At 39.7% G+C, this 26,881-nt stretch overlaps 1 protein-coding gene across 6 annotated transcripts in view; it reads left to right on the top strand.

Annotated features, from left to right (window-relative positions):
• The first annotated feature begins 3,400 nt into the window (after positions 1-3,400).
• IFT88 (intraflagellar transport 88) overlaps positions 3,401-26,881 on the top strand; it is a 186,800-nt gene continuing 163,319 nt past the window's right edge. For 4 of the 6 annotated variants that reach the window (XM_080662125.1, XM_080662122.1, XM_080662121.1 and 1 more), the window contains exons 1-3: positions 3,401-3,550; positions 5,823-5,918; positions 26,601-26,663. In XM_080662125.1, coding sequence (XP_080518251.1) covers positions 5,829-5,918; positions 26,601-26,663 — 153 coding nt within the window. In that variant the 5' untranslated portion in view covers positions 3,401-3,550; positions 5,823-5,828. The remainder of the gene's footprint in view (positions 3,551-5,822; positions 5,919-26,600; positions 26,664-26,881) is intronic. The other 2 variants (XM_080662124.1, XM_080662126.1) reach the window with 1 other exon arrangement.

The following is a 26,881-nucleotide window of genomic DNA, read 5'->3' as shown; positions in this document are numbered from 1 at the left end:
CCTCAGGTTAACTGGGAAGGCCGATCCACTGGGCCATATAGGAAACCTAGCACACAAAGCTACTCTACCAACTCAGGGAAGCAGTGAAAAATGGGGAGACGAAGAAACAGATCACAAACGAAAGAAATGGAGGAAAACAAACGACTGGATATAGAATTCAAAACCACAGTTATAAGGCTCTTCAAGAATATCCTAGAAAAGGCCAATAAATATAACGAGACCTTCGAAGATATGAAAAAGGACCAACTAGAAATTAAACATACACTGACTGAAATAAAAAATATTATACAGAGACCCAACAGCAGACTAGAGGAACGCAAAAATCAAGTCAAAGGTTTGAAATACAAAGAAGCAAAAAACACTCAACCAGAAAAGCAAAAAAAAGAAAAAAGAATCCAAAAAGTTGAAGATAGTGTAAGAAGACTTTGGGACAATTTCAAGCGTACCAACATCAGAATTATGGGGGTGCCAGAAGAAGAGAGAAAGCAAGATACTGAAAACCTATTTGAAGAAATAATGACAGAAAACTTCCCCCTGGTGAAAGAAATAGACTTACAAGTCCAGAAAGTGCACAGAACCCCAAACAAAAGGAATCCAAAGAGGACCACACCAAGACACATCATAATTAAAATGCCAAGAGCAAAAGACAAAGAGAGAATATTAAAAGCAGCAAGAGAAAAACAGTTAATTACCTGCAAGGGAGCACCCATACGATTGTCAGCTGATTTCTCAACAGAAACTATGCAGGCCAGATGGGAGTGGCAAGAAATATTCAAAGTGATGAATAGCAAGAACCTACAACCAAGACTACTCTACCCAGCAAAGCTATTATTCAGAATGGAAGGTCAGGTAAAGAGCTTCACAGATAAGAAAAAGCTAAAGGAGTTCATCACCACCAAACCAGTATTATATGAAATGCTGAAAGGTATTCTTTAAGAAGAGGAAGAAGAAAAAAGTAAAGAGAAAAATTATGAACAACAAATACATATCTATCAACAAGTGAACCTAATAATCATGTGAATTAAAAACCTGAGGAACAGAATAATCTGGTGAATATAATAGAATCAGGGGCATAGAAAGGGAGTGGACTGATAATTCTCAGGGGGAAAGGGGTATGGGGGTGCAGGAAGAGACTGGACAAAAATCGTACACCTATGGATGAGGGCAGTGTGGGGGGAGGTAAGGGCAAAGGGTGGGGTGGGGACTGGGTGGAGGGGAGCTATGGGGGGAAAAAGGAGAAACAATTGTAATAATCTGAACAATAAAGATTTATTAAATTAAAAAAAATAAAGAAAGTACTGGGTCACCGCCAGGAGCCTGAATATTCTATTCTCTTCAGTTCCCCTTGCCTCCCAAGTCCCATGGGGCTATTACACATACAATTGTTATGCCCAGATTTCGTGATCCCCAAAGACCACCAGGGAGCCGAGTCTGATGCAAAAGCAAAGAGCCTTTATTCGAGCTAGCTCGAGCTCAGTCCCACACACACACCGGCTCAGTGGCGAGGTGGGGAGAGAGAGAGAGCTTCAACAGGACAAAGGTTTTATAGGGGTCTGGGGTAGGGGGAGGGTCCCCTGAGTTGGCTGACCCTGATTGGTCAGTTCCAGGTCACCTGAAGGGACTAGCAAGAGTGTCTCCTACCCACACAGTTTTCCCAGGCTTGTCTGGATGGCGGTTATCAGCAGAATGAGAGCAACCTTTCATAGCTTACCAAGAAGTCTGTAACTATTTACTGAGATTTGCTGTATTGAGAATTTGTCCCTCTGCTCTGTCTCTCCCTTAGAGATTAAGAGGAACAAAGAATACATTCCTCTTGACAGACCTCCTATTCAGTGTTCTGTGCACAAAAGGCATTACGCAGTTAATAAATTTGCTGCAGTCTCTCGATAATCTGTAGTCCTCCAGATCCCGCTCTCCTGTCTTTCTTTCTTTTCTCAATTCCCACCTCCCTACCTCAGCCTGGTTCAACCTGTCAGGCTGGCCCTGGCACCTGATGGGTGAAGGAGCATGCTACGGTATAGCCCAATTTGGGCCTAGCTGCTTTCTTGTAGTTTTTCTCGGAAGGGAGGTTATTCGGGGGACAGGAGGAAGGGCCTAGCACAAAAATGGAGTCTCTGCCCTTTCACAATGGGTTTGTGTCACAACTGAGGAGCCACAAACGTAGAAAACCTCAATCTTTTATAATGAATAATAAGCCTAAATGCCCAGCCTTTGCCCCAGGGGGAGATGGTCTTTAATATACTGGACAGCCACAAACCTGCCTTCTTCATTGGAAGGAGACAACTATCTCAATCTTCCAAAGCTTGTCCCTATGCAAACAGCCTAGAAAAATAGTTGTATTAGAGAGAGAGAGAGAGAGAGAGAGAGAGAGAGAGAAAGAGAGAGAGAGAGAGAGAATTTTATTTTAAGGAATTGGCTCATGCAATTGTGGGGGCTTCCAAGTCCAAAATTGACAGGGCAGACTGGAGAGCCAGGGAAGAACTGATGGTGCCATTCAAATCTGGAGGCAGCATTTCTTTTTCCTTTTGGGACATCAGTCTTTTCTCTGAAATCCTTTAACTGATTGGATGAGGCCCACCCACAGTATGGAGGTAATCTGCTTTACTCAAAGTCTACTTTTTTAACTGCTAATCCATCACACCTAACGAAATATCCTTACAGCATCAGCTCGACAGGTGTTTGAAAGAAAACTAGGTACTATTAACTAGTCCAGCTGACATTAAATTAACCATCACAATAGTCCAGAACAAAAGCAAGAGACACTCATGGAGAACCGTATTCCAACCTGTACTTAATGTTTAAAACTGATAAATTACTGTGTCTTTAGACTCCCCCTGCCCTCCCTCCATTTTAATTTTATTAAGCAATTATGAATTTAATCTCATTCGTTTTGCATTTCTTAAGCTTTACTCTGAAGTTGGTTCTCGGTGCTTGGGACAGTTTCAGTCCTGCCTTTTAAGGCACTCACCAGACAAGAGTACGTGAAGGGCTCTGATGAAGGTGTGCACAGGGTGGTTGTGGGAACAGGTAATGCAAACAAAAGAAAAGAGAAGCTGAGCCCTCCCAGACCCATAGATGTCTCTGGAGAGTAATTTTATAGGGTGACCAAATGGTGATCACCCGGAAAACGGGATTCAAAGACTCACATATTAAGAGTAGTGGCTGGTAGTTCATAGTTACTTAGTGTCATTCTTTACTATCCTGTTTTCTGGCAGATTTCAGAAAGATTTACAAGATTTTAGCTTCCTTCCCTTCTCACTAGAGGCCGCCCTCCAGGGCCCCTCCGCGGTGCCCCTCCACTCGTGACCCCGCCTCCGTCCTCTTTGACCTCAGCCTCTCAGGCTCCGCCCCTTTCTCCTTTCCGGAACCGCCTAACGCCCGGCTCCTCTCCGGCCCCGGCACTGGCGCGGAGGACTGTGGGAGCGGCTTCCTTGGATACGCGCTTGGCAACGACCAGGCTCCGAGCTCAGCCTGCGCAGGGTCTTAGATTCTCCAAAACTCCGCGTCGCAAGGAGTCCACTCACGGTCGCTCTGCTCCCCTCATCACGAGGTAGGAGAAGGGCTTGGGGCAGGGGGGCCTTGGAAGCCGGCGCGGGTTCTCCGCCACCTTGGGGACTCGGGGGCTGGCTTGTGGGGGCCTCCTGTGGCCTCTGCCTGCCGAGCGGCACCTCCCTGCAGGGCCCGCCTGTCCGCCGGGAACGCGGGCGCCCATTACTATGAAGTTTGTGTGGCCGCCTGTCCCAAGTCTTATTCACGCCTGAATCAGGAAAGCTGGCACCGAGAATACACCCCTTTAATGTCTGTGTCATGTAAAATTTGCGAAAAGTGGTCCCAGGAAAGGTGGAATTCGTGAGGTGTACAAGCACACAGCAATATGTTCTCACTCTCCCAAAGGTGAAAACAGCCAAAGAAGTGCTGTTTCCCCCAAATCGTTCTAGGCCTAAAATCCCACTTTCTCTGCAGGGTCGATGTCCTGGCTGTGAGATTTAATAGGAACTACAGTGGGCGTGTTGGAAGGAGATTGTCCAGCATAGTCAGCAGAATATCATAAAAACAAATACCCTTCACATTTCAAACAAAGGTTTTGCTGGCATTTGGTTTTACATTGAGGGGGCATCCCCCACCCAGGTCATTTCAACATGCAAGGCTTATGATATGCATGAACTTTTTTGGAAATAGCTTGGAGAATCCAGCAAGCCAGAGTTGTTACCTTTGTTCTGCTACCCCTACCTGTGTGGCGTGTGTGGATACTTCTTTTACTATTTCCGGCTTGACTTTACACATCTTTCAAGTTTGTACGTTCACTAGATATAAACTGTTTTCAATCTGGTTACAAACCAGCAGAAAGGATGGAGCTCTGGTTCTAAAAGTTGCTGTTTTATAAGCCAAATTAACTTAAACAGGGCCCATAATCAGGCAGTTTTTGTTCAGCACAGTAGTCCTCAAAGTGTGGTCCTCAGACCAGTAGTGTCAGGAGCATTGAGAACTGGTTAGAAATGTACATTCTCAGGGTCTAAAGGGGTGCTGATGACTCCCACCCAGGACTTACTGAACCAGAAACTCTGGTAAGGGGGAGTAGCAATCTGTATTTGATCTGAAGTTGTGGAACGTCCATATTGCTGTATATGTAATCCCAATGAATTATTATTATTATTTTGTTAATCCTCACCCGAGGATATTTTCTCCATTGATTTTTAAATATATTTTAATTGATTTAAAAAATATATTTTATTGATTTTTTTACAGAGAGGAAGGGAGAGGGATAGAGAGTTAGAAACATTGATGAGAGAGAAACATCAATCAGCTGCCTCCTGCACACCCCCTATTGGGGATGTGCCCGCAACCAAGGTACATGCCCTTGACTGAAATCGAACCTGGGACCCTTCAGTCTGCAGGCCAACGCTCTATCCACTGAGCCAAACTGGCCAGGGACTCCATTGATTTTTAGAGAGAGTGGAAGGGAAGGGGAGAGACACTGAGAGAGAAACACTGATGGGAATGAGACACATGGATTGGTTGCCTCCCCCACATGCCCTGACCTGGGCTGGGGATAGAGCCCACAACTGAGGCACATGTCCTTGACCAAAATTGAACCCGAGACCCTTTAGTCATAGAGCTGACGCTCTCACCACTGAGCCAAACTGGCTAGGGCTCAATGAATTATTTTTTAATGCTGACTAGTGTTTCACTGCATAAATATACCACATTTTGCTTCGCCATTGTATTGATGGGTACCTGATCTAGTTCTAATTTGGGGCTACTGTCAGTAAACATTATTATACAAATCTCTTTGTAGACATGTTTTCATTTCTCCTGGGTAAAAACTTTGGAATGAAATTGCTGGGTCAAAAGAGATGAATGTTAATTTTATGAAACTGCCAGGCTTTTCCCCAAAATTGTACGGTTTATATTCCCACCAACAATGAGTATTCCAGTTGTTCCGTGTCTTTGTTGACCATTTTAATTTAGCTATTCTGGTAGGTGTGCAGTGGTTTCAGCCTGGCACTGTAATTGACTATTACGTACCCCTTTTTCCTCCCTTGATACTAAGCTCCTAAAATCAGGACAATGATATATCCCTCTGCAGTGCTTGTCACTGTCCTTTGATGGAATAGGTTTGGAATGAATGTGAAATAAGGGCAATATATGAATGTTTTAACACCTACTAGTAGTTTTGAAAATTTGACATGAAAAAAGTTTTAAGGCTGGAAAAATGTGTAGAAGTAAATTTGACCAGACAGGTTTTTAAATAGTTATACTTCATTTCAATTAAGAATTATTTCTTATCCAAAGAGGATATTTACACTGCTGATTTTTCCTAGGTACAGATGATGCAGAATGTACACTTGGCCCCAGAGACAGATGAAGACGACCTTTATTCTGGTTACAATGACTACAATCCAACCTATGATACCGAGGTAAAAATATTTATGTTTTTTAACATTGGTTTTTGTTAAGCAGCTAGTTCATGAAAAGTTTGGATTTGAGGTTCTGTCTTATTATGCTTTAAATTAAGTAATTTGATTAAAAGCTTTGAAAAGTGCTTTTACTGAAGACTCTGCTAACTTCCATCAGTAATAATAATAGTGGCAGAGGGGGAAATCATGAGAAATGTTATGGAAACAAACTAAGGTGATCAACACATACTGTATTCTTTAGCACTAACTATCTGATTGTGTGAGTTAAAAATACTTAGATCACTTGAAGTAGCTAAAATCAGGGTTTTTTTTAATTCTCTAAATTTGAAATGTCATGTAGAGTTACTTTAATTCTTTTAATTAAATTATGTAAATATTTTCTAGAAAAATTAGGAAATAGAAATAGGTATAAAGAAAAGATAAGCTAGAAACCAAGATGGCGGCATAGGTAAACACCTGAACTGCTGCCTCGCACAACAACTTCAAAACTACAACTAAAAGACAAAATGGACATCATCCAGAACCATAGGAAGGCTGGCTGAGTGGAAATTCTACAACTAGAAGGAAAGAGAAAAGCACACTGAGACTCAGAGGAACTGTGGAAGAAAAGGCAGAGGTATGGAGGCACGTGTGGAGAGGGCTGGCAACTGAGTATGCGGTTGTCTTTTTCAAGAGGAAGGGAGACAAAAGTTACTGACTGCTCTGAACTCCAGTTCCCAGACTCATTCGGGAAGAAACTGGACTGTCTGGCAGCGGACGGAACTCGAGGGTGGCTTTCTCTCAGAGGTGCTTGCAGCAATTACCGAGGGACACTGAGACCCAGGTGCCTCTTAGGGCAGGGCTGATGGGAAGCCATTGCTATTTGCTCCACTCTGAGACTCCGCCCCATCCAAGCTGTTTGCAGAGGCTTTTGCATATGAATGGCCTGGTACTTTGAAAACTAAACTTACCTAACAAACTGCAGCTGAGTCAGTGAGACCCAGAACATCCAAAAGAAGGCCCAAGGTTCCACAGCAGCTTGCATTGCTTCACAGTTGGGTCTCATCTGGGCACCTCCAAAATCCAAACAAAGAAAAGGAATCTGCAGATCTCTCTGTAGCTCCTGCTGGGTGGCCTCAGGCAGAGGCTAAATTAACATGTCCTTGGAGATCCAAGAGCCAGTGTACCCAGGGATCAGAGTAGGACCATCCAGATTACAACTCCTCAGATCCATAGGGACACACTCAAGGGGCAGACTCAGTGAGCACCAAAGCCCCACTGAAGCAAGTCTTGCCTCATAAGGATGTCTCCAGCACAGAACTTCTCCCAGCATAGACACAGATGATCCTCACAGCCAATTGGCCTGGAGGTCAATTCCTCCCAGTGATACAAACAACAATCAAGGCTTAACTACAACAAGATTGTGCACATAGCCCACAAAGGGGTGCACCAAGAGTGTCCACCTCAGGTAACTGGAGAAGCTGAGCCACTGGGCCCTATAGGAAACCTAGCACACAAAGCCACTCTATCAACTCAGGGAAGCAACCAAAATGCGGAGACAAAGAAACAGGTCACAAATGAAAGAAATGGAGGAAAGCAAACGACTAGATATAGAGTTCAAAACCACCGTTCTAAAGTTTTTCAAGAATTTTCTAGAAAAGGTCGATAAATTTAGCGAGACCCTAGAGGATATGAAAAAGGACCAACTAGAAATTAAGCATACATTGACTGAAATAAGAAATTTTTTTTTTAAAATATATTTTATTGATATTTTACAGAGAGGAAGGGAGAGAGATAGAGAGCTAGAAACATCGATGAGAGAGAAACATCGATCAGCTGCCTCCTGCACACCCCCCACTGGGGATGTGCCCGCAACCACAGTACATGCCCTTGACCGGAATCGAACCCGGGACCCTTGAGTCCGCAGGCCGACGCTCTATCCACTGAGCCAAACCGGTTTCGGCTGAAATAAGAAAATATTATTCAGACATCTAACAGCAGACTAGAGGATCGCAAGAATCAAGTCAAAGATTTGAAATACAAAACAGCAAAAAACACCCAAACGGAAAAGCAAAAAGGAAAAAGAATCCAAAAATATGAAGATAGTGTAAGGAGCCTCTGGGACAACTTCAAGCGGACCAACATCAGAATTATGGGGGTGCCAGAAGAAGAGAGAGAGCAAGATACTGAAAACCTATTTGAAGAAATAATGACAGAAAACTTCCCCCTGGTGAAAGAAATAGACTTACAAGTCCAGGAAGCACAGAGAACCCCAAACAAAGGAATCCAAAGAGGACCACACCAAGACACATCATAATTAAAATGCCAAGAGCAAAAGACAAAGAATCTTAAAAGCAGCAAGAGAAAAACAGTTAGTTACCTACAAGGGAGTACCCATACGACTGTCAGCTGATTTCTCAACAGAAACTATGCAGGCCAGACGGGAGTGGCAAGAAATATTCAAAGTGATGAATAGCAAGAACCTACAACCAAGATTACTCTACCCAGCAAAGCTATCATTCAGAATTGAAGGTCAGATAAAGAGCTTCACAGATAAGAAAAAGCTAAGGGAATTCATCACCACCAAACCAGTATTATAAGAAATGCTGAAAGGTATTCTTTAAGAAGAGGAAGAAGAAGAAAAAGGTAAAATTATGAACAACAAATACATATCTATCAACAAATGAATCTAAAATTCAACTGAATTAAAAATCTGATGAACAGAATAAACTGGTGAATATAATAGAATCAGGGGCATAGAAAGGGAGTGGACTGACATTTCTCAGGGTGGAAAAGGGTGTGGGGGTTGCGGGAAGAGACTGGACAAAAATACATCTATGGATGAGGACAGTGGAGGGGAGGTAAGGACAGAGGGTTGGTGGGAACTGGGTGGAGGGGAGCTATGGGGGGAAAAAGAGGAACAATTGTAATAATCTGAACAATAAAGATTTATTGAAATGAAAAAGAAAAGTTAAAATCATAGAACCTGTCTCCACCCAAACATAAGCATTAACTAACTTTCAGTGCTTGTCTCTCCATTGTCTTTTTTTTTTTAAACTTTATTTTATTGTTTAAAGTATTACAAATAGTAGTACATATGTTTGTTTTTTTTTCCCTCATGGACCTTCCCCTGGCTTCCCTTACCATCAGCACATACCCTCACCCCACCCCCAACCTCCAGTGTCTTACGTCCATTGGTTATGCTTATTTGCATGCATACAAGTCCTTTAGTTAAACTCTTACCTCCCCTTCCACTCCTCCCCAGCCTTCCCACTGGTAATTTGACAGTCTGTTTGATGCTCCTCTGCCTCTGTATCTATCTTTTTGTTCATCAGATTATAATGTTCTTTATTATCCATAAATGAGTGAGATCATGTATTTTTCTTTCAATGACTGGCTTATTTCACTTTGCATAATGCTCACCAGTTCCATCCATGCTGACGCAAATGGTAAGAATTCCTTCTTTTTTATAGCAGTGTAGTATTCCATTGTATAGATGTACCCATAGTTTTCTAATCCACTCATCTACTGATGGGCATTAGGCTGTTTTCAAATCTTAGCTATTGTAAATTGTGCTGTTATGAACATAGGGGTGTGTATATCCTTTCTGATTGGTGTTTCTGTTTTCTTAGGATATATTCCTAGAAGTGGTATTACTGGGACAAATGGCAGTTCCATTTTTAAATTTTTGAGGAAACACCATACTGTTTTCAACACTGGCTGCACCAGTCTGCATTACCACCAACAGTGAAGGAGGGTTCCTTTTTCTCTGCATCTTCTCCAGCACTTGTCCTTCGTTGATTTGTTAATGATAGCCACTATGACAGGTGTGAGGTGGTACCTCATTACTGTTTTGATTTGCATCTCTCGGATGATTAACGACTTTCAGCATGTTTTCATATGTCTCTTGGCTTTCTGAATGTCCTCTTTCGAAAAGTGTCTATTTAGATTCTTTGCCCATTTTTTAATTGGATTGTTTATCTTCCTTTTGTTAAGTTGTCTGAGTTCCCTGTAAGTGTTGGAGATTAAACCCTTATGGGAGATAACGTTGGCAAATGTGTTCTCCAATGCAGTGGGCTTTCTTGTTTTGTTGATGGTTTCTTTTGCTGTGCAGAAGCTTTTTATTTTGATGTAGTCCCATTTGTTTATTTTCTCCTTAGTCTCTCTTGTGCTAGGATCTGTGTCTGTAAAAATATTGCTACGACATATGTCTGCAATTTTGCTGCCTATGGAGTCTTGTAGGATTTTTATGGTTTCCCATCTTACATTCAAGTCCTTGTTTTTGTGTATGGTGTTAGTTGGTGATCTAGTTTCATTTTTTTGCATGTATCTGACCGATTTTCCCAGCATCATTTATTAAAGAGTCTGTTTTGACACCATTGTATGCTCTTGCCTCCTTTGTCAAATATTAATTGATTATAATGGCGTGGGTCAGTTTCTGGGTTCTCTGTTCTATTCCATTCGTCAATATGTCTGTTCTTGTGCCAGTACTAGGCAGTTTTAAGAACTATGGCTTGGTAATATAGCTTGATGTCTGGTATTGTGATTCTTCCAACTTTGTTCTTCTTTCTCAGGATAGCTGTGGCTATTCAGGGTCTTTTTTTATTCCAGATGAATTTTTGGAGAGTTTGTTCTAGATCTTTGAAATATGCTATTGGTATTTTAATAAGTATTGCATTGAATCTGTAGATTACTTTAGGTAGTATGGACATTTTAATGATGTTGATTCTACCAATCCATGAACATGGTATGTTCTTCCATTTGTTTATGTCTTCCTCTATCTCTTTTTTCTTTTAAAAATATATTTTATTGATTTTTTACAGAGAGGAAGGGAGAGGGATAGAGAGCTAGAAACATCTATGAGAGAGAAACATCGATCAGCTGCCTCCTGCACACCCCCCACTGGGGATGTGCCCGCAACCAAGGTACATGCCCTTGACCGGAATCGAACCCGGGACCCTTCAGTCCGCAGGCCGATGCTCCATCCACTGAGCCAAACCAGTTTTGGCTATCTCTTTTTTCAATGTCATGTAGTTTTCCGAGTACAGGTCTTTTACGTCCTTAGTTAAGTTTATTCTTAAGTATCTTAATTTTTTTGGTGCAATGGTAAATGGGATTGTTTTTTTCTTTTCTCTTTCTGTGAGTTCATTATTGGTGTATAAAAAGGCTATAGATTTCTGGGTGTTAATTTTGTATCCTGCTACATTGCCAAATTCATTTATTAGGTCTAATAGTTTTTTTATGGAGTCTTTGGGGTTTTCTATGTATAGTATCGTGTCACCTGTGAATAAGGACAGTTTTACTACTCCTTTTCCAATTTGGATGCCTTTTATTTCTTCTTCTTGTCTGATCGCTATGGCTAGTACTTCTAGTGCTATGTTGAACAGGAGTGGTGAAAGTGGGCATTTTTGTCTTGGTCTTGTTCTTATTGGAAAGTTTTTGCCTATTGATTATGATGTTGGGTGTAGGTTTGTCATATAGTGCTTTTATTTTGTTGACGTATGATCCCTCTATTCCCTCTTTACTGAGAGTTTTTATCAAGAAATGGTGTTGGATTTTGTCAAATGCTTTTTCTGCATCAATTGATATGTTTATGTGATTTTTGTCTCTCAGTGTATGTGATGTATCACATTTAATGATTTTCAGATATTGTACCATCCTTGCATCCCCGGAATAAATCCTACTTGGTCATGATCCAATTTGCTAAAATTTTGTTGAGTATTTTAGCATCCATGTTCATCAAGGATATTGGCCTGTAGTTCTCTTTTTTTGTGGTGTTTTTATCTGGTTTTGGGACTAGGGTAATGCTGGCTTCATAGAATGAGCTTGGAAGTGTGCATTCCTCTTGAATTTTTTGGAATAGTATGAGGAGAATAGGTGTTAGTTCTTCTTTGAATTCTAGGTAGAACTCCCCTGTAAAGCCATCCCGACCAGGGTTTTTGTTTGCTGGAAGATTTTTGATCGCTCTTTCAATTTCTTCAGTAGTTATCAGCCTATTCATGTTTTTTGATTCTTCTTGGTTGAGTTTTGGGAGTTTGTATTTTCCTAAGAATATACAAGTTCATTTCATCTAGGTTGTCCAGTTTGTCGGAATAGAGTTGTTCATAGTATTTTTTGATAATCGTTTGTATTTCTGTGGGATTGGTTGTTATTTCACCTCTTTCATTTCTGATTTTGTTTACTTGGGTCCTCTTTCTTTGCTTTTTGGTGAGCCTGGCTAGAGGTTCATCAATCTTGTTTATCCTTTCAAAGAACCAGCTCTTGGTTTCATTGATCTTTTGTTTTGTGTTTTTGTTGTTTTTGTTTGTTTGTTTTTTGTCTCTATGTCGTTTATCTCTGCTCTGATCTTCTATTTCCTTCCATCTACTTAAACTGGGCTTTTCTTGTTGCTCTCTTTCTAAATCTTAGAGTTGTAGGGTTAGATAATGCATTACCATTGTTTCTTGTTTTTTGAGGTATGCCTGTAGAGCTATGAACTTCCCTCTAAAGACTGCCTTCACTGTGTCCCACAGATTTTGGATTGTTGTGTTTTCATAGTCATTTGTTGCCATGATGCTTTTTATTTCTTCTTTGATCTCTTTGGTAACCCAGTCATTGTTTAATAGCATGCTATTTAGCCTCCAGATGTTTGATATTTTTTATTGTTTTTATTGTAGTTGATTTCTAGTTTTATGCCATTGTGATCTGAGAAGATGCTTGATACGATTCCTAGTTTCTTGAATTTGAAGCTACTTTGCCTGTGTCCCAATATATTGTCTAGTTTTATGCCATTGTGATCTGAGAAGATGCTTGATATGATTTCTAGCTTCTTGAATTAGAAGACACTTTTCCTGTGTCCCAATATATGGTATATCTTTGAAAATGACCCATGTGCACTTGAGAAGAATGTATATTCTGTGGCTTTGGGGTGAAATGTTCTGAAGATGTCAATTAATTCCATCTGATCTAGTGTGTTATTTAGGATTGATATTTCTTTGCTGATTTTTTGTTTAAAGGATTTGTCCAATGGTGATAGTGGAATATTAAAGTCCCCTACTATGATTGTATTGCTGTCAATCTCTCCCTTGATATCCTCCAGAAGTTTTTTTATGTATTTGGGTGCTCCTGTATTGGGTGCATATATGTTTACCAGAGTTATTTCTTCTTGTTGGATTGCTCCGTTTAGTATTATGAAGTGTCCTTCCTTATCTCTTGTTATGTCATTCACTTTGAGATCTAATTTGTCAGATACAAGTATTGCTACCCCAGACTTTTTTTCATTTCCATTCACCTGAAATATCCTTTTCCATCCCTTCACCATCAGTCTGTGTGAGTCCTTTTTTCTGAGACGGGTCTCCTATCGACAGCAGATATATGGGTCATGTTTTCTTATCCACTTAGCTGCCCTATGTCTTTTGATTGGGGCATTTAATTCATTTATATTTAAAGTTATTATTGATAGGTACTTGTTTGTCGCCATTTTTATTTATTATGCGTGTGTTCCTTCTTCGCTTCCTATTTCTTTTTACAGCAGACCCTTTAGCATTTCTTGCATTGCTGGTTTGGTGGTGATAAACTCCCTTAGTCCTTTTTTGTCTGTGAAACTCCTTATTTCACCCTCCATTATGATTGATAGCATACTGGGTACAGTATTGTTGGAGTCAGAACCTTTCTTTGCATGACTTTGTGTATTTCATTCCATTCCCTTGTGGCCTGATGTGTTTCTGTTGAGAAATCAGTTGCTATTCTGATGGGAGATCCTTTGTAGGTTACTTTCTGTCTCTCTCTGGCAGCTTTTAAGATTCTTACTTTGTCATTGGTTTTTGCCAGTTTAATTATAATGTGCGTTGGCGTCAGTCTTTTGTGGTTCATTTTGTTTGGGACTCTGTGAGCTTCATGGGCTTGTGTGAGTTTTTTCTTCCCTATATCAGGGAAGTTTTCTGTTATGATTTCTTCAAACAGGTTTTCTATTCCTTGCTCAGATTCCTCTCCTTCTGCCACCCCTATTATGCGAATGTTGTTTCATTTCGTGTTGTCTCAAAGTTCCCTTAGGCTCTCCTCTTGTTTTTTAAGGTGTTTTTTTTTCTTCTGGATGCTGCTCTGCTTGGGTATTTTTTCCTACCTTGTCTTCTAGCTCACTAATGTGCTCCTCCACTTTTCTAGTCTACTGTTGATGCTTTCTATTGAGTTCTTTATTGCAGTGATGTCATTTTTCATTTCTTCTTGGTTCTTCCATATATTGTTGAATTTGTCTTCCAACCTTTTCAGCGACCTTATGACCATTTCTCTGAATTCTTTCTCTGACATATTGCTTGCCTCCATTTCGTTTACTTCCTTTTCTGGTTATGCCTTTTTTTTCTTTTGTGTGCAGGCTGTTTCTTTGTCTCCCTATGATCCCTCCTATTCGATTGTCTGGTTATGTAGTGCTCTCTCTCCTGCGTTGACTTAAAGGCACAAAATACATCACAAGGCACAACGCATAAGGCACTAAATACAAATGTATTCACAATACTAATAACCCCAAATAAAGGTGGCCACCAGAGAAAAGATAATTAGGGGATAAAAAAAAGAGTGCAAAAATGACATTGAGAAAAGGAAAAAAAGTATGAGAGAAAAGAACGAGAATAAAAAAGAAGGGGGGAAAACTATCTGGGGGAGAAAACTCCAATGGAACAACAACTATTCCAAAGAAATGCAAACAACTAACAGCCAGATATGAATGCAAACTACAAACAACAACTAATAACAAGTGAGGAGTGGAAAAACAGAAGGAAAAAAAATAGAGAATCACACAAACAAACAAAAACAGTCTAATCAACAATCAAACTAACAACAACAATAGAAAAGAGAGAAAGAAGGGCAAAACAAAACAATGTAAAACAAAAATTATAAATAAAAACAACAACAACAAAAAAGAAAAAAGGGAAGAGAAAAAAATTTGGATATTGAAGAAAGAGAAGAGAGAAAATGTGTATGGACTTGGTGCAGGGGTCAGAAATCAGATATATAAGCAGTATGAATTTTTAACAGGGTAAAAAGAAGGAATAGGGAAAATCTAAAGCAAGAATAGGGTAAGATAAATAGGACAAGCAAAGGGGAAAAGTGAGGAAGGGAGTGTTGGCGTAACGGTAAAGTTGAGATAGAGTACAATGATGCTAAATAAAAAATGATAATAGAATGTAGAACACTAATCCCAAAGTAAAATAAAATAAAATGACACTTTAAAAAGGTAAAATAATAGTAGTAATAATACTAATTAGAAATAAAATTATGGTAATTAAATAGGTAAAAATCAAGTGAGAAAAGTTTTTAAAAATTTAGTTTCTTAAGTAAAAGATAAAAAATAAAAATGTGCAGTAGTGAAGGTCATTCACTTTCTCTACTGTTCTGTTTGGCATGCCTGTTTCCTGTCAGGTAGTCAGGACATTATTAAAGTTCTTTGCATTCCACAGCTCCTCTGTGTTGTAAGCCACAATCCTGTTTCAAGCAGGCAGAATTTCTTGGTTTCTCAGCCTACCTGTGGTTGTATTTACACAAGAATCAATTTGTGATTCAACCCCTGGGTGGCAGTGTTTCTGTATTGACCTTCGGGGCTATAAGTCCTTTGTATCCATTATTTAGATTTTGTTTTCCCTGTCACACTTAATACTGGTTTGGGGGTATGGACTGCCCCAGAGCTGGTTTTCTGATCATTTCTCCCCACTCTTATCCCCAGGTTCCACAAAAACAACTTTCCCCTGCAGTCTCTGAGAGGGTTTTTAATTGGGTGATCCTATGTACTGGGCTTTGTAATCAAAAGCAAGGATTTAAAGAGAAAAAAGAGCCAGAGTAAGTGCACGAACTCGTGACTTTTTCGCCCCAGCACTGCGTGCGACTCTGCTCACGTCTCTGCGTACACCTTTTTCCCCTGGCACAGCACAGCTGGTTTACTGGTAAAGCTTCAGGCTGCCTTTTTGTGCCCAGCCCAGCTATGGGTTGATTTCTAGAGTTCCCTTCTGCCAGCAGCCCTATGGACCACCTTCCACATTCGTGGACTATGCTGGCCCCAACGGCCATGGATTTTGTGGAGTGCAGACTTCCTCTGAACCTCGAGATCCCACTGCGCCCATTTATGTCTCCAGCCTGGATCACAGACCTCACCTTTCTCTGGGTGAAATCTGACCTTTCTGTGAGAAGGTGCAGAGCTTAGCTTGTCCATGTCTGCGTATTCATGCTGCTTGAGACCCTGTGTTAGTGGGTTCGCAGTTGGTCCCTGGGTGTTGTGGTTGTAGGGTCCTGGGAGGTATCTGATTCTTCCCGATTGAAGGTAAGGCTAGGCTTCCGATCACAGCCACTCTCTCCTTCAAGATGGTGCAGTCTCTGCGGCAGAGCCAGTCGCTCCAAGAGAGATTTCAGCAGCAGTGGAGGCTGCCCGGTCAGGGGAGCCCAGTCCAGCAGTCCCCAACAGTCCTTTGCAATATAGCTGTCCCTCACTCACAAATAGACACTCCCTGTACGTCCACACACTCTCCTTTCGTTCTCTCACTCACACAGTATCTTGTAGCTTGCCTTCCCGTCGGCAGCCATCTTCGATCATCTCTTCATTTTCTTACGCAGATATGTATATATCTCTTTATAGTTTGGGATAAAATAGTGTCATACTCTGTGCTGTTTTTTCTGGATTTTCTCTTTTATTAATATCCACTCATGTCAACAAATCTATATCTACTTTATATTTCGTGGTGTAGTTATTTAAAAAGTGAAATTATTACTAAAATGGATATTTAAAATATTTTTACATCATTTTGAGTTACAGTTTCCCAATTTTAAGAGAGAAAAAACAAAAAACCTCTTTATAAATTCATCTTGAATTGGTGTGTGAAAAAAGGATGAAGGATGTGGGAGCTAATTTACTTGTTAGTGTATAAAAATCAAATATTAGCATTTATAGGACTTTTAACTAATTTAGGAAATCTCATTCTCTTCTACTGAAGTTTTTCATATAGTCATTTTCAAATTATATTTTCCTCTAGAGAAAAATGGTAGTCTATGAATTTGAGACCTAGAAAGAAAATAGAAACCATTTACTTACTCTATATGAAACAAAAATATAGTAGATACTGATCATTGTAGAAAATTTGAAAAATACAGAAGATTGGAGAAAAAATGAATGACATAAATCCTGTCACTCAAAGATTACCTGTATTAGACATATTACCTGATATTTTGCTGTATTCCTTGTCTTTTACTACATAGGTGTTTTCCTCCCAACACACACACACACACACACACACACACACACACACACACACTCACAGATAGGATTATATAGACTCCTTTTTAAAAATTTGCATGAAAACATAGGCATTTTCCTACATTAGTATAAATTATGAAAACCACTGATAATCTCCTCTTTTCTCCCAGTTATAAAAGTAATATGTATAGCCCTGACCAGTGTGGCTCAGTTGGTTGGAGTATGATCCCATATACCAAAAGGTTGTGGGTTCAATTCCCCATCAGGCCACATGCCTGGGTTGAGGGTTTGATCCCTGGTCAGGGTGGGTATGGGAGGCAACCAATCGATAGTTCTCTCACATGGATGTTTCTTTCTCTGTCTCTCTCCATTCCTCTATCTAATATCAATAAAGAAAATAAATTATATTTATAAAAATATACATGCTCATTATTGAAAAACAAAATTACCCATAATTATATTATTCAAAACTAACTACAGTTAATGTTTGCTTTGATTTTCCTTCATACATAGAGTTTTAGCATGTTTGAATTGAACTAGCATTTACTTTTCTGTTTGCTTTTTTTACATACAGCTACATTGTAGGTATCTCATGATAGTAAAAATTGAAATAAATATAATTTTAATGGCTACATAATACTGTAGATGTACAGTTGTTTATAACTATTTTCAATCATAGGATATTTATTGCCAGTTTTCTGCTACTATAAATAACAGCAATGCAATGAACAATTTTATGCATAAATAATTTTCTGTATTTTGATCAAACATTTTCTAGGATAGAGTCCAAGAAATGGAATGTAGATAGTTCATGAATATGCTCGTTTTTAAAGCACCAGAGAAACTTCCTAACTCTTTAGGTCATCACAGTGTGGCTTTATTGGTTCATTTGGAGTGAATATTCAGAATATAAGAAACAAAAATAAATCATATAGTAAAATAAAAATAATATTTGCTTTACTTTACCCATGGTTTTCTTTTCTCTTACTTAATTGGAATAACAACAAGTGTAATATATAACTGAATTACATGAAACGGTTATTAAAATGTTCCATAGATTATGCAAGTTGTTAATGAAAAAGAAAAAATTACGAAAGTTGTACTTGTATTTGTAATGGGAGAATTTGTTGACAATTTTCAGTTTGTCAGAATTCATTGAGCTGATTAATCAAATTTTACTAATAGTTTAGGAACACTAGAAGACTTCCTTTTCCAAAAAATCTGCTAAAATACTAAAATTTTAGCTAAAGGTTGCCTTTTGTTATATACTTCATGTGAAAGTTGCCTAGTTTCTATAGCTAACCAAGAATTGTGTACTTATTTAATTTTATGTGGCTGATATGCAAGGTATTAAAGATTGTTTTAAGTAAAAATTAAAGAAGGATGCTTGTACATAAAACTTTTAAAGTGCACAGTATTAACTCCTGGTTATACAAAAATTTTGCTTTAATTGTCTGTGTAGTTTTAAAAAGTGAATTGATATTGACTCCTTTTTAATGTATAATTTGTATTTATTTATTTATTTTTGTTTTTATTTATTTTTTTGTTAATCCTCACACTAGGATATTTTTTTCCATTGATTTTTAGAGAGAGTGGAAGTGAGGGGGGAAGGGGAAACAGAGAGAGAGAGAGAAACATCAATGTGAGAGAGACACATAGATTGGTTACCTCCTGCATGCACCACCCCAACCAGGGAAGGGGATCAAACCTGCAACCCAGGAATGTACCCTTGACTGGGAATCGAACCCAAGACCCTTCTGTGCATGGGCCAATGCTCTAACCACTGAGCAACGCAGTCCAGGCCTGTATTTATTTTTTAATAACCAAGTATATTTTTGTGGAATGTATAGTATCCACAGAAGACATGTTCCTAGTCTCCCAGGATGCCCAAAACTGGCAATAGTACTGAATCCTATAAATACTATGTTTTTTTCCTATACATACATATTATGGTAATGTTTAATTATACATTAGGCACAGTAACAGGTAATAACAATACCTAATAATAAAATAGAATAATTATAACAATATACTGTAATAAAAGTTATGTGAATGTCATGCCAGAGGGCACCAGGGAGGCCAAGGGAGGCTGCAACTTCATAGTTGGGTCCAGATCCTTGTCACCACACAAGAAAGATTTTGATGACAGGACAGAAAGACTCAGCAAAGCACAGTAAATTTATTAAAAGTATTCACTTGAGCCCTAACCGGTTTGGCTCAGTGGATAGAGCGTCGCCTGCAGACTGAAAGGTCCCAGGTTCGATTCCGGTCAAGGGCATGTACCTTGGTTGCAGGCACATTCCCAGTAGGAGGTGTGCAGGAGGCAGCTGATCGATGTTTCTCTCTCATCGATGTTTCTAACTCTCTATCCCTCTCCCTTCCTCTATGTAAAAAATCAATAAAATGTATTTTTTAAAAAAGTATTCACTTGAGAAGGGAGCACTGGTGAACGCAAAGGACTAGATACCCCAATGGGGTCTGGGTAGAAGGTTTTTATAATGTGGGTGAGGGTGGCATAGGTTGGACTTCAGCTTCTGATGCTGGTGGGGTGACTGCTGATGCAGTTTGTCCTCTGCCGGGGTCCAGCCCCAGTGGTCCAGGGGCCCCCAAAGGTGTGGATGGCGTCGGCGAAGAATGAAGGACATGGAGACAGCTTTCACGGAGATGAGCATAATCAGGTTCTTTTTTATTGCCCTGTTACAACTGTATTTATACTATTTGATTCTATAAGCATGTGTCTACAGTTATGTCTCCAGTTACATCATGGTATGTTTTGGTTCCTCCTTTGACCTTTTACAGTTTCTTGTTTTATGTTTACAGTTTCTTATCTGACCTTTGCTAAAAATCTTATTTCTATTTAGCTCTGCTGATTTTAATCTTATCTATTGTCTATGTTTCTATATTCTATTCTAAAGGTTAGTTTCTACATTCCATTGCAAAGGCTAGTTTGTTATTTCTATTCTAGGGTTAATATTCTATTGCAGTGGTCGGCACATGTGGCTCTTTGGCCCCTTGAATGTGGCTCTTCCACAAAATACCACGGCCTGGGCAAGTCTATTTTGAAGAAGTGGCGTTAGAAGAAGTTTAAAAAATTTGGCTCTCAAAAGAAATTTCAATCGTTGTACTGTTGATATTTGGCTCTGTTGACTAATGAGTTTGCTGACCACTGTTCTATTGCTCTACTGGTAAGCTATAAAGAAATAACTGAAGGAGATTTTTCTATTCTATGGTTTAAGTAAAGGTTATGTAGCTTTAGCGTGATTATTCTTAGCTATAGTGGTTAAACATTTGTCTGACACTTAGTCTGAGTCTTTCTGGTTGTGTAGCTTGCATGAAATTTTTAGATAAGGAGCCTGCCTGCATTGTTTGCAGTGGTAATGGGTTTTACTGATTCATTCCCTCCCTAGTCCCGTTAATCCCTAACTCTAGGGAAACATTCCCAGCTGGGGAAACAACCTTTCCTGGGGAGGTGGCCCTGGTAAGAACACATAGCGCTAAGAAGGGGAGCAAACATATTAAAAACAGCATGCCATATACACCAGGTCCCTTGGAACATATGCTGTGCAGATGTTTCTTCCCTGCAGCGACTGTGTCAAGCAGCAAGGATGGAACGGCTTCCGGCATCTCCCCCTTCTTTATTTTTTAAATGCAGAGCATGTAAATCAGCAGCCACCCTTTGGATTGCATTGTTTAAGACTCGGAATAAGACTGGGAAAAGACAAATAATTATTAAAGTTATGAATAAAAATAGGCCTGCGCTTAAAAGCATGGGGATAATGTTTTGTTTAGAGATGTATCCTTGTAAACCACTAAAAAAGGAAGATGCAACCTGGGAAGGATCAAATAGTGAGCCCGATTGGCTTATGTCATGAATCTGCTGATGTAACTTTTCTAGATCTAGGCTTAAATTACTGTTATTCCAAATTCCTAATATATGATGTTGAATTTTGTCCCAAGTTATTGCTGACAGATTAACTTCTAAAGGAGTAACACAGATCCATTTGTAATCTAGATGACATCTTAATCATAGACGGACTTTAAGTGTAACAATTTCGTTTCCAGTATGTTTAAGGGCTTCTTCAAGAGCATTAACCTTGGCTTCTAATTTTTTGTCTATTATTTCTTGGGTAGCTAGAGTGAAAGAAATATTCTTTGCTAATTGATCTATATGCTGAGCTGTATGGACTTCCTGTATTAAGGCTGTGGTTGCAGTAGCAAGTGATCCTATAATTGTAATGAGTGCAGTTATGCCTAAGACTAATTCTGCTACAAATCTTTTTGAGCATGTTAAAGCGTTGGTAATTTTTCTAATCGCCTGTAACCCAGAATCATCATACCATGGCGTATGCAATTGTACAGGTAGCATTAGATAAGGAGGTTGTTTCATAATAAAAATAGTTTCAATAGTCATACTAGAATCAATACATGTGGTTAGAATACATTTGTGACAGGAAACAGTGAAAATGGTTTCATTTGTCATCATGTCCAGGTTACTGTGAGAATCTTTTAGTAGAAAGACATATGGGGATGGTAGACAAACTAATATGATAAGTTCCTGTAGGCGAGAGTCGGGGTCTTTTAAGGGTAATGGGTGCAGTAGCAGCAATTGCTTTCCATAAATGATGCTGAGTATAAGAATGATTATTGACTACAGAAGTTAAAATTGCTGGGACCCATCCATTAGAATACCAACGAGTGACAGGATCTCGCTGAGGGAGATAAGCATCCTCCCAGTGAAAGTCAGCGGAAGCTTTAAGATAGTCTCTGTAATTTTTAGTAAGATCGGGTACAGAGCAGTCAAAGAACTGTTGTTCACTTTGATGTAAGGGGAAAGGAACGGGTCTAGGATATCTACAATACCACCAAGGGGGAAATCCTGTATCCTCGTCCATGAATGGCCATGGGCCCTCTTCTATATTTTTTGTTTCCGGGGATGTCTTACAAAGTCTTAAATTTTTTACCTGTGGTATGGTCCCCATACCGAAAGATGGAGGGTCCTTTCCCCCAGGAGATTGGAGGGTTAGAGACCAAATATTTTTCTGATTAGGATTCCCCAAAGGGGAGTCAGTAATAGAGGTCTTAAGAGAAGTTTCTAAACATCCTGGAAGTTCTTTCTTCTTTCACCTGAGTATTTGGAGAGCCTGTTGCGCCTATCCTAGATTTGTTACAGAATTTACCAAGTGACCAAAAAATACATAGGAGTACCCAGAGATACAGGAAAAAACCATTTATTTCCAGATGTACTAGTACCGTGACTCGGGAGCCTGTTTCCAAATCCTGAGCAAGCCAATATGGAGGAAGCTTTCTCTTTATACCCTTTTGTTTCTTTGTCCCCCAAATAAGGATCACATTTCCTGACCTTTCTTGGGCTTTGTCAAAAGCTCCCTGTGCTGGAATGGGGGCTGTGAGACCACACCTAAAGGCCTGGCCTGGCACCAGCACTAATAACCCCCTCCAGGGGTTGAGTATTCATGGTTTATAGCCTCTGTAAAATGTGAGTATTTAGGTAAACAGGTCTTGCAAGACCAGATAATTAACACGTTAAGCGCCCAGTCAGTCACTGGTGACTGACACTATACTTTCCGTCCAGAAGACAAAACAGGCTGGGCGCTTAATGTGTTAAGGAAGGGGCAGTGACTAGACCAGGGGTGGGCAAACTTTTGACTCGAGGGCCACAATGGGTTCTTAAACTGGACTGGAGGGCCGGAACAAAAGCAAGGATGGAGTGTTTGTGTGAACTAATATAAATTCAAAGTAAAGGAGCGGAGGGGAGAGCAAGAGAACCCTCCGCTCTTTCGGCTCCGCGGGCCGGATAGAACAGCAGAATGGGCCGGATCCAGCCCGTGGGCCGTAGTTTGCCCACGGCTGGATTAGACTATAGGCTAACAGGAATGTGCATTAGGGATACTAATTAGCTAGGTACAGATTAGTTTAATGTCTTATTTTCCATATCAGATTGATGATATATTTAAGTAGTTCCTAGACTTCTGGGTCAAAATATATGTCAGAGGTTAGGAAGGGCCTCCTGTATAACATATGAAAAGGGCTTAGTTCTAAGTTTGACTTGGGAACTCCTCTGTACCTTAGGAGGACTATGGGCAGTAGCCAAAGCCATGTCTCCAAAGTCTGCTGGCATAATTTTGCTAAGATTTTCTTTAAGGTATGTTTAGCCTTTTCTACCTTTTCTGAAGACTGGCCTTTATGAACTATGTAAATGGTAGTTAATGTCTAGGGCTTTGGCTGTTTGTTGGGTGATTTTGGCCACAAAGGAAGGTCCCAGGTGATTGTACAGTAAAATAAAAATATTTGTCACTTTGGAGGCTTTGGGCAGTCTAAACCTTGGAATGATTTCCTTAAGGAGGGCTTTGGTTACCTCTACTGCCTTTTCATTCAGGGTGGGAAAGGCCTCTTCCCATCGAGGAAAAATGTCTATGAATACTAGGAGATAGCAGATATCCTGGGAGGGAGGCATTTGTATGAAATCTATTTGCCAATCTTCTTCTGGGAAGGTACCCCTTCTCTGCATGTGCTTAAGAAGATGGGGGTGGGAACTGAAAAGAGAACACAGGCTTGAGTGACTTCTTTTATGGCTTGAGATAGGCCCCTCTCAATGAAGGTTTTTTATATTAAAGAGTACGTGGCATCTTGACGTAGATGGAGAGAGTCATGAAAGGATTTTATAATTTTCCATTGATCCTTAGTTGGGAACAGCAGTTTTTGATCTCTCATCTACCATCCTTCATTGTTTAGGGAAAAACCTGGCCTTTCTGCCCAGGTGTTTTCATCAGGGGCATAACTTGGTTTGATGTACAAAAGAAAAATATATAGAATTAGAGCCATAATAGAGTTATCTGACTTGGCAGCCTCCTTTGCAGTCCTGTCAGCAAGGGGGCTTCCTTTAGATATTTTAGCTGTGTTCCTTTGGTGTCCCTTACATGGCTACTTCTCAGGGTAGTTTTGTTTTTGTTTTTTATGAATCTATATATCTTTATTGATTTCAGAGAGGAAGGAAGAGGGAGAGAGAGAAAGAAACATCAATGATGAGAGAGAATCATTGATCAGCTGCTCCTGCACACCCCACACTGGGGATTGAGCCCAGTACCTGGCCATATGCCCTGACCAGGAGTCAAACCATGACCTCCCTCAAATATAGTCTCTCTCACTCAAAACATTTTATTATACTGTACTTACCCTTCTTGTGATGATGCAAGATGATAAAATGCCTTCATGATGACATGAAGAGAGGTGAATGAGACATTATTAAGTAAAATAAGTGCTACTTGAACAAAAGTACTTACATACTGCATCAGTCTGATAACCAATCTGATAACCTAGATGGCTCCTAAGTGACTAACAGGAAGAGAGTATATACAGCATGGATACCCTGGACAAAGGAATGATTCATGTTTTCAGTCTGTGGTTGACCTTGGATAACTGAAATGGCAGAAAGCAAAACTGCAGAAAAGGGGGGACTACTGTAGATTGAAATAAATCAGAGGCTCATATAAGAATTGCACATAAGTTGTATATGAAGCATTAGAGCTAGAGTGGTGTTGGCAAAGGAGTAGGAAGTAAAGGCTGGTTAGACTATTTGTTGGTATGACTCCTTTTGGGAGTATAAAATGGCATTTTGTCCAAGGAACCCAGAAACACTCATATTTTGCTGTTGACAGTTATTCCTTTCCTCAAATTTTCTAAGAGAGAATGTGAGTACAGGTCAGGAATCAGCAAAGCATAATATTTTTTTTCTTTATTGATTAAGGTATTACATATGTGTCCTTATACCCCCATTTTTCCCCGTCTCATGCCCTCACTCCTCTGTTGTCTGTGTCCATTTGGTTAGGCTTATATGCATGCATACAAGTCCTTTGGTTGATCTCTCCCCCATACCTCCACCCTCCCCTACCTTCCATCTGAGGTTTGATGGTCTGATAGATGCTTCTCTGTCTCTGGATCTGTTTTTGTTCATCAGTTTATGTTGTTCATTATACTCCACAAATGAGTGAGATCATGTGATATTTAGCTTTCTCTGACTGGCTTATTTCACTTAGCATAATGATCTCCAGGTCCATCCATGCTGTTGCAAATGGTAAGAATTACTTATTTTTACAGCAGCGTAGTATTCCATTGTGTAGATGTACCACAACCTAGAACAAACTCTCCAAAAATTCATCTGGAATAAAAAAAGACCCCAAATAACTGCAGCAATCCTGAGAAAGAAGAACAAAGTAGGAGGGATCTCAATACCAGATATCAAGCTGTATTACCAAGCCACTATTCTCAAAACTGCCTGGTACTGGCGCAAGAACAGACACATAGACCAATGGAATAGAATAGAGAACCCAGAAATTGACCCAAACAACTATGCTCAATTAATATTTAACAAAGGAGGCAAGAGCATACAATGGAGTCAAGACAGTCTCTTCAATAAATGGTGTTGGGAAAATTGGACAGATGCATGCAAAAAAATGAAACTAGACCACCAACTTACACCATACACAAGAATAAACTCAAAATGGATAAAGGACTTAAACATAAGACGGGAAACCATAAAAATATTAGAGGAATCCACAGGCAGAAAAATCTCAGACATATGCCAAAGCAATATCTTCACCGATACATCATAACATTTTATTTCAGTTGAGGTTCTGATTCCAAATGACCTTATAGGTTGGACTCCATGGAGCCCTCCATTTGCCCAGGTTAACTCTAGTCTGAATCTCAGATTTCACTGCTTCAGAGTGATGAAGTCATTTTCAGTTGGGCAAACAAAAATGGAACAAGAGAAAGTGTTTGCCCCATTGCTTGTAGAGAATATTTCCTTTTCTCTCCCCAAGGCTTTCTCAGGCAAGTTCCTCTAAGTCATGGCCCCACGTATGAAAGAAGAGAGGTGAGAAGAGAGAGATGAGTTCTCTGTTCCTGCTTTTCTTTCCTACTTGGAGGAAAGAAATAGGAGAAAGGCCATGTCCTTGTAAACTTGATCTTTAACTAGACATAATGATGCCACCCATTTAAACATTGTCCAATAAAGTGTCCTTACAACTGAACAACATTATCAGTATTCCTCTTCCAAGCAGAGGAAGGAGCCTTAATATTTTGGGCAGTGGGAAGGAGGGATACTTGAAGATAGTAGATTATGAGCCCCTACTGAACATCAACAGATGGGGTAAGATGAATTAGAGAGGATCATGAATACCAAACAGAAGAGGTTCAACTTCTTTTTTTTTTTTTAATCCTCATCTGAGTACATGCTTAGAGAGAGAGAAACATCAATGTGAGAGAGAAACATTGATCAGTTGCCTTTTGTACACACCCTGACCGGGGATTGAACCCCCAACCCAGGTATGTACTCTGACCAGGAATAGAACCGGCAGCCTTTTGGTGCATTGAAGATGCTCCAACGAATTGAACCACTCTGGCTGGGCAGAGGTTCAACATTAAAAAAAAAATTCTCACTTCATGTTGAATGTTAAATTTTCTTTTCATTTTAGGAATTGGAGAATGACACAGCTTTTCAGCAAGCTGTGAGAACCAATCATGGCAGAAGACCTCCAGTAAGTAAATTATTTTTATTGTGATAAAAAACACACAACAAAATTTACTATCTTAACCATTTTTAAGTGTACAGTTCAGTAATTGTTAAATATATTTATTCTCATTGTTATAAAACCAATCTTCAGAACCTTTTCATCTTCCCAAACTGAAATTCTGTTTCCATTAAAAAACTTCCCCATTCCCTTTCCCCCTGTCCATGGCAACCACCCTTCTACTT

Source organism: Plecotus auritus (genome assembly GCF_963455305.1).
Source record: "Plecotus auritus genome assembly, chromosome: 3".
In the NCBI taxonomy this organism is placed as follows: domain Eukaryota; kingdom Metazoa; phylum Chordata; class Mammalia; order Chiroptera; family Vespertilionidae; genus Plecotus; species Plecotus auritus.
This window is presented reverse-complemented; position numbering and strand designations above follow the sequence as displayed.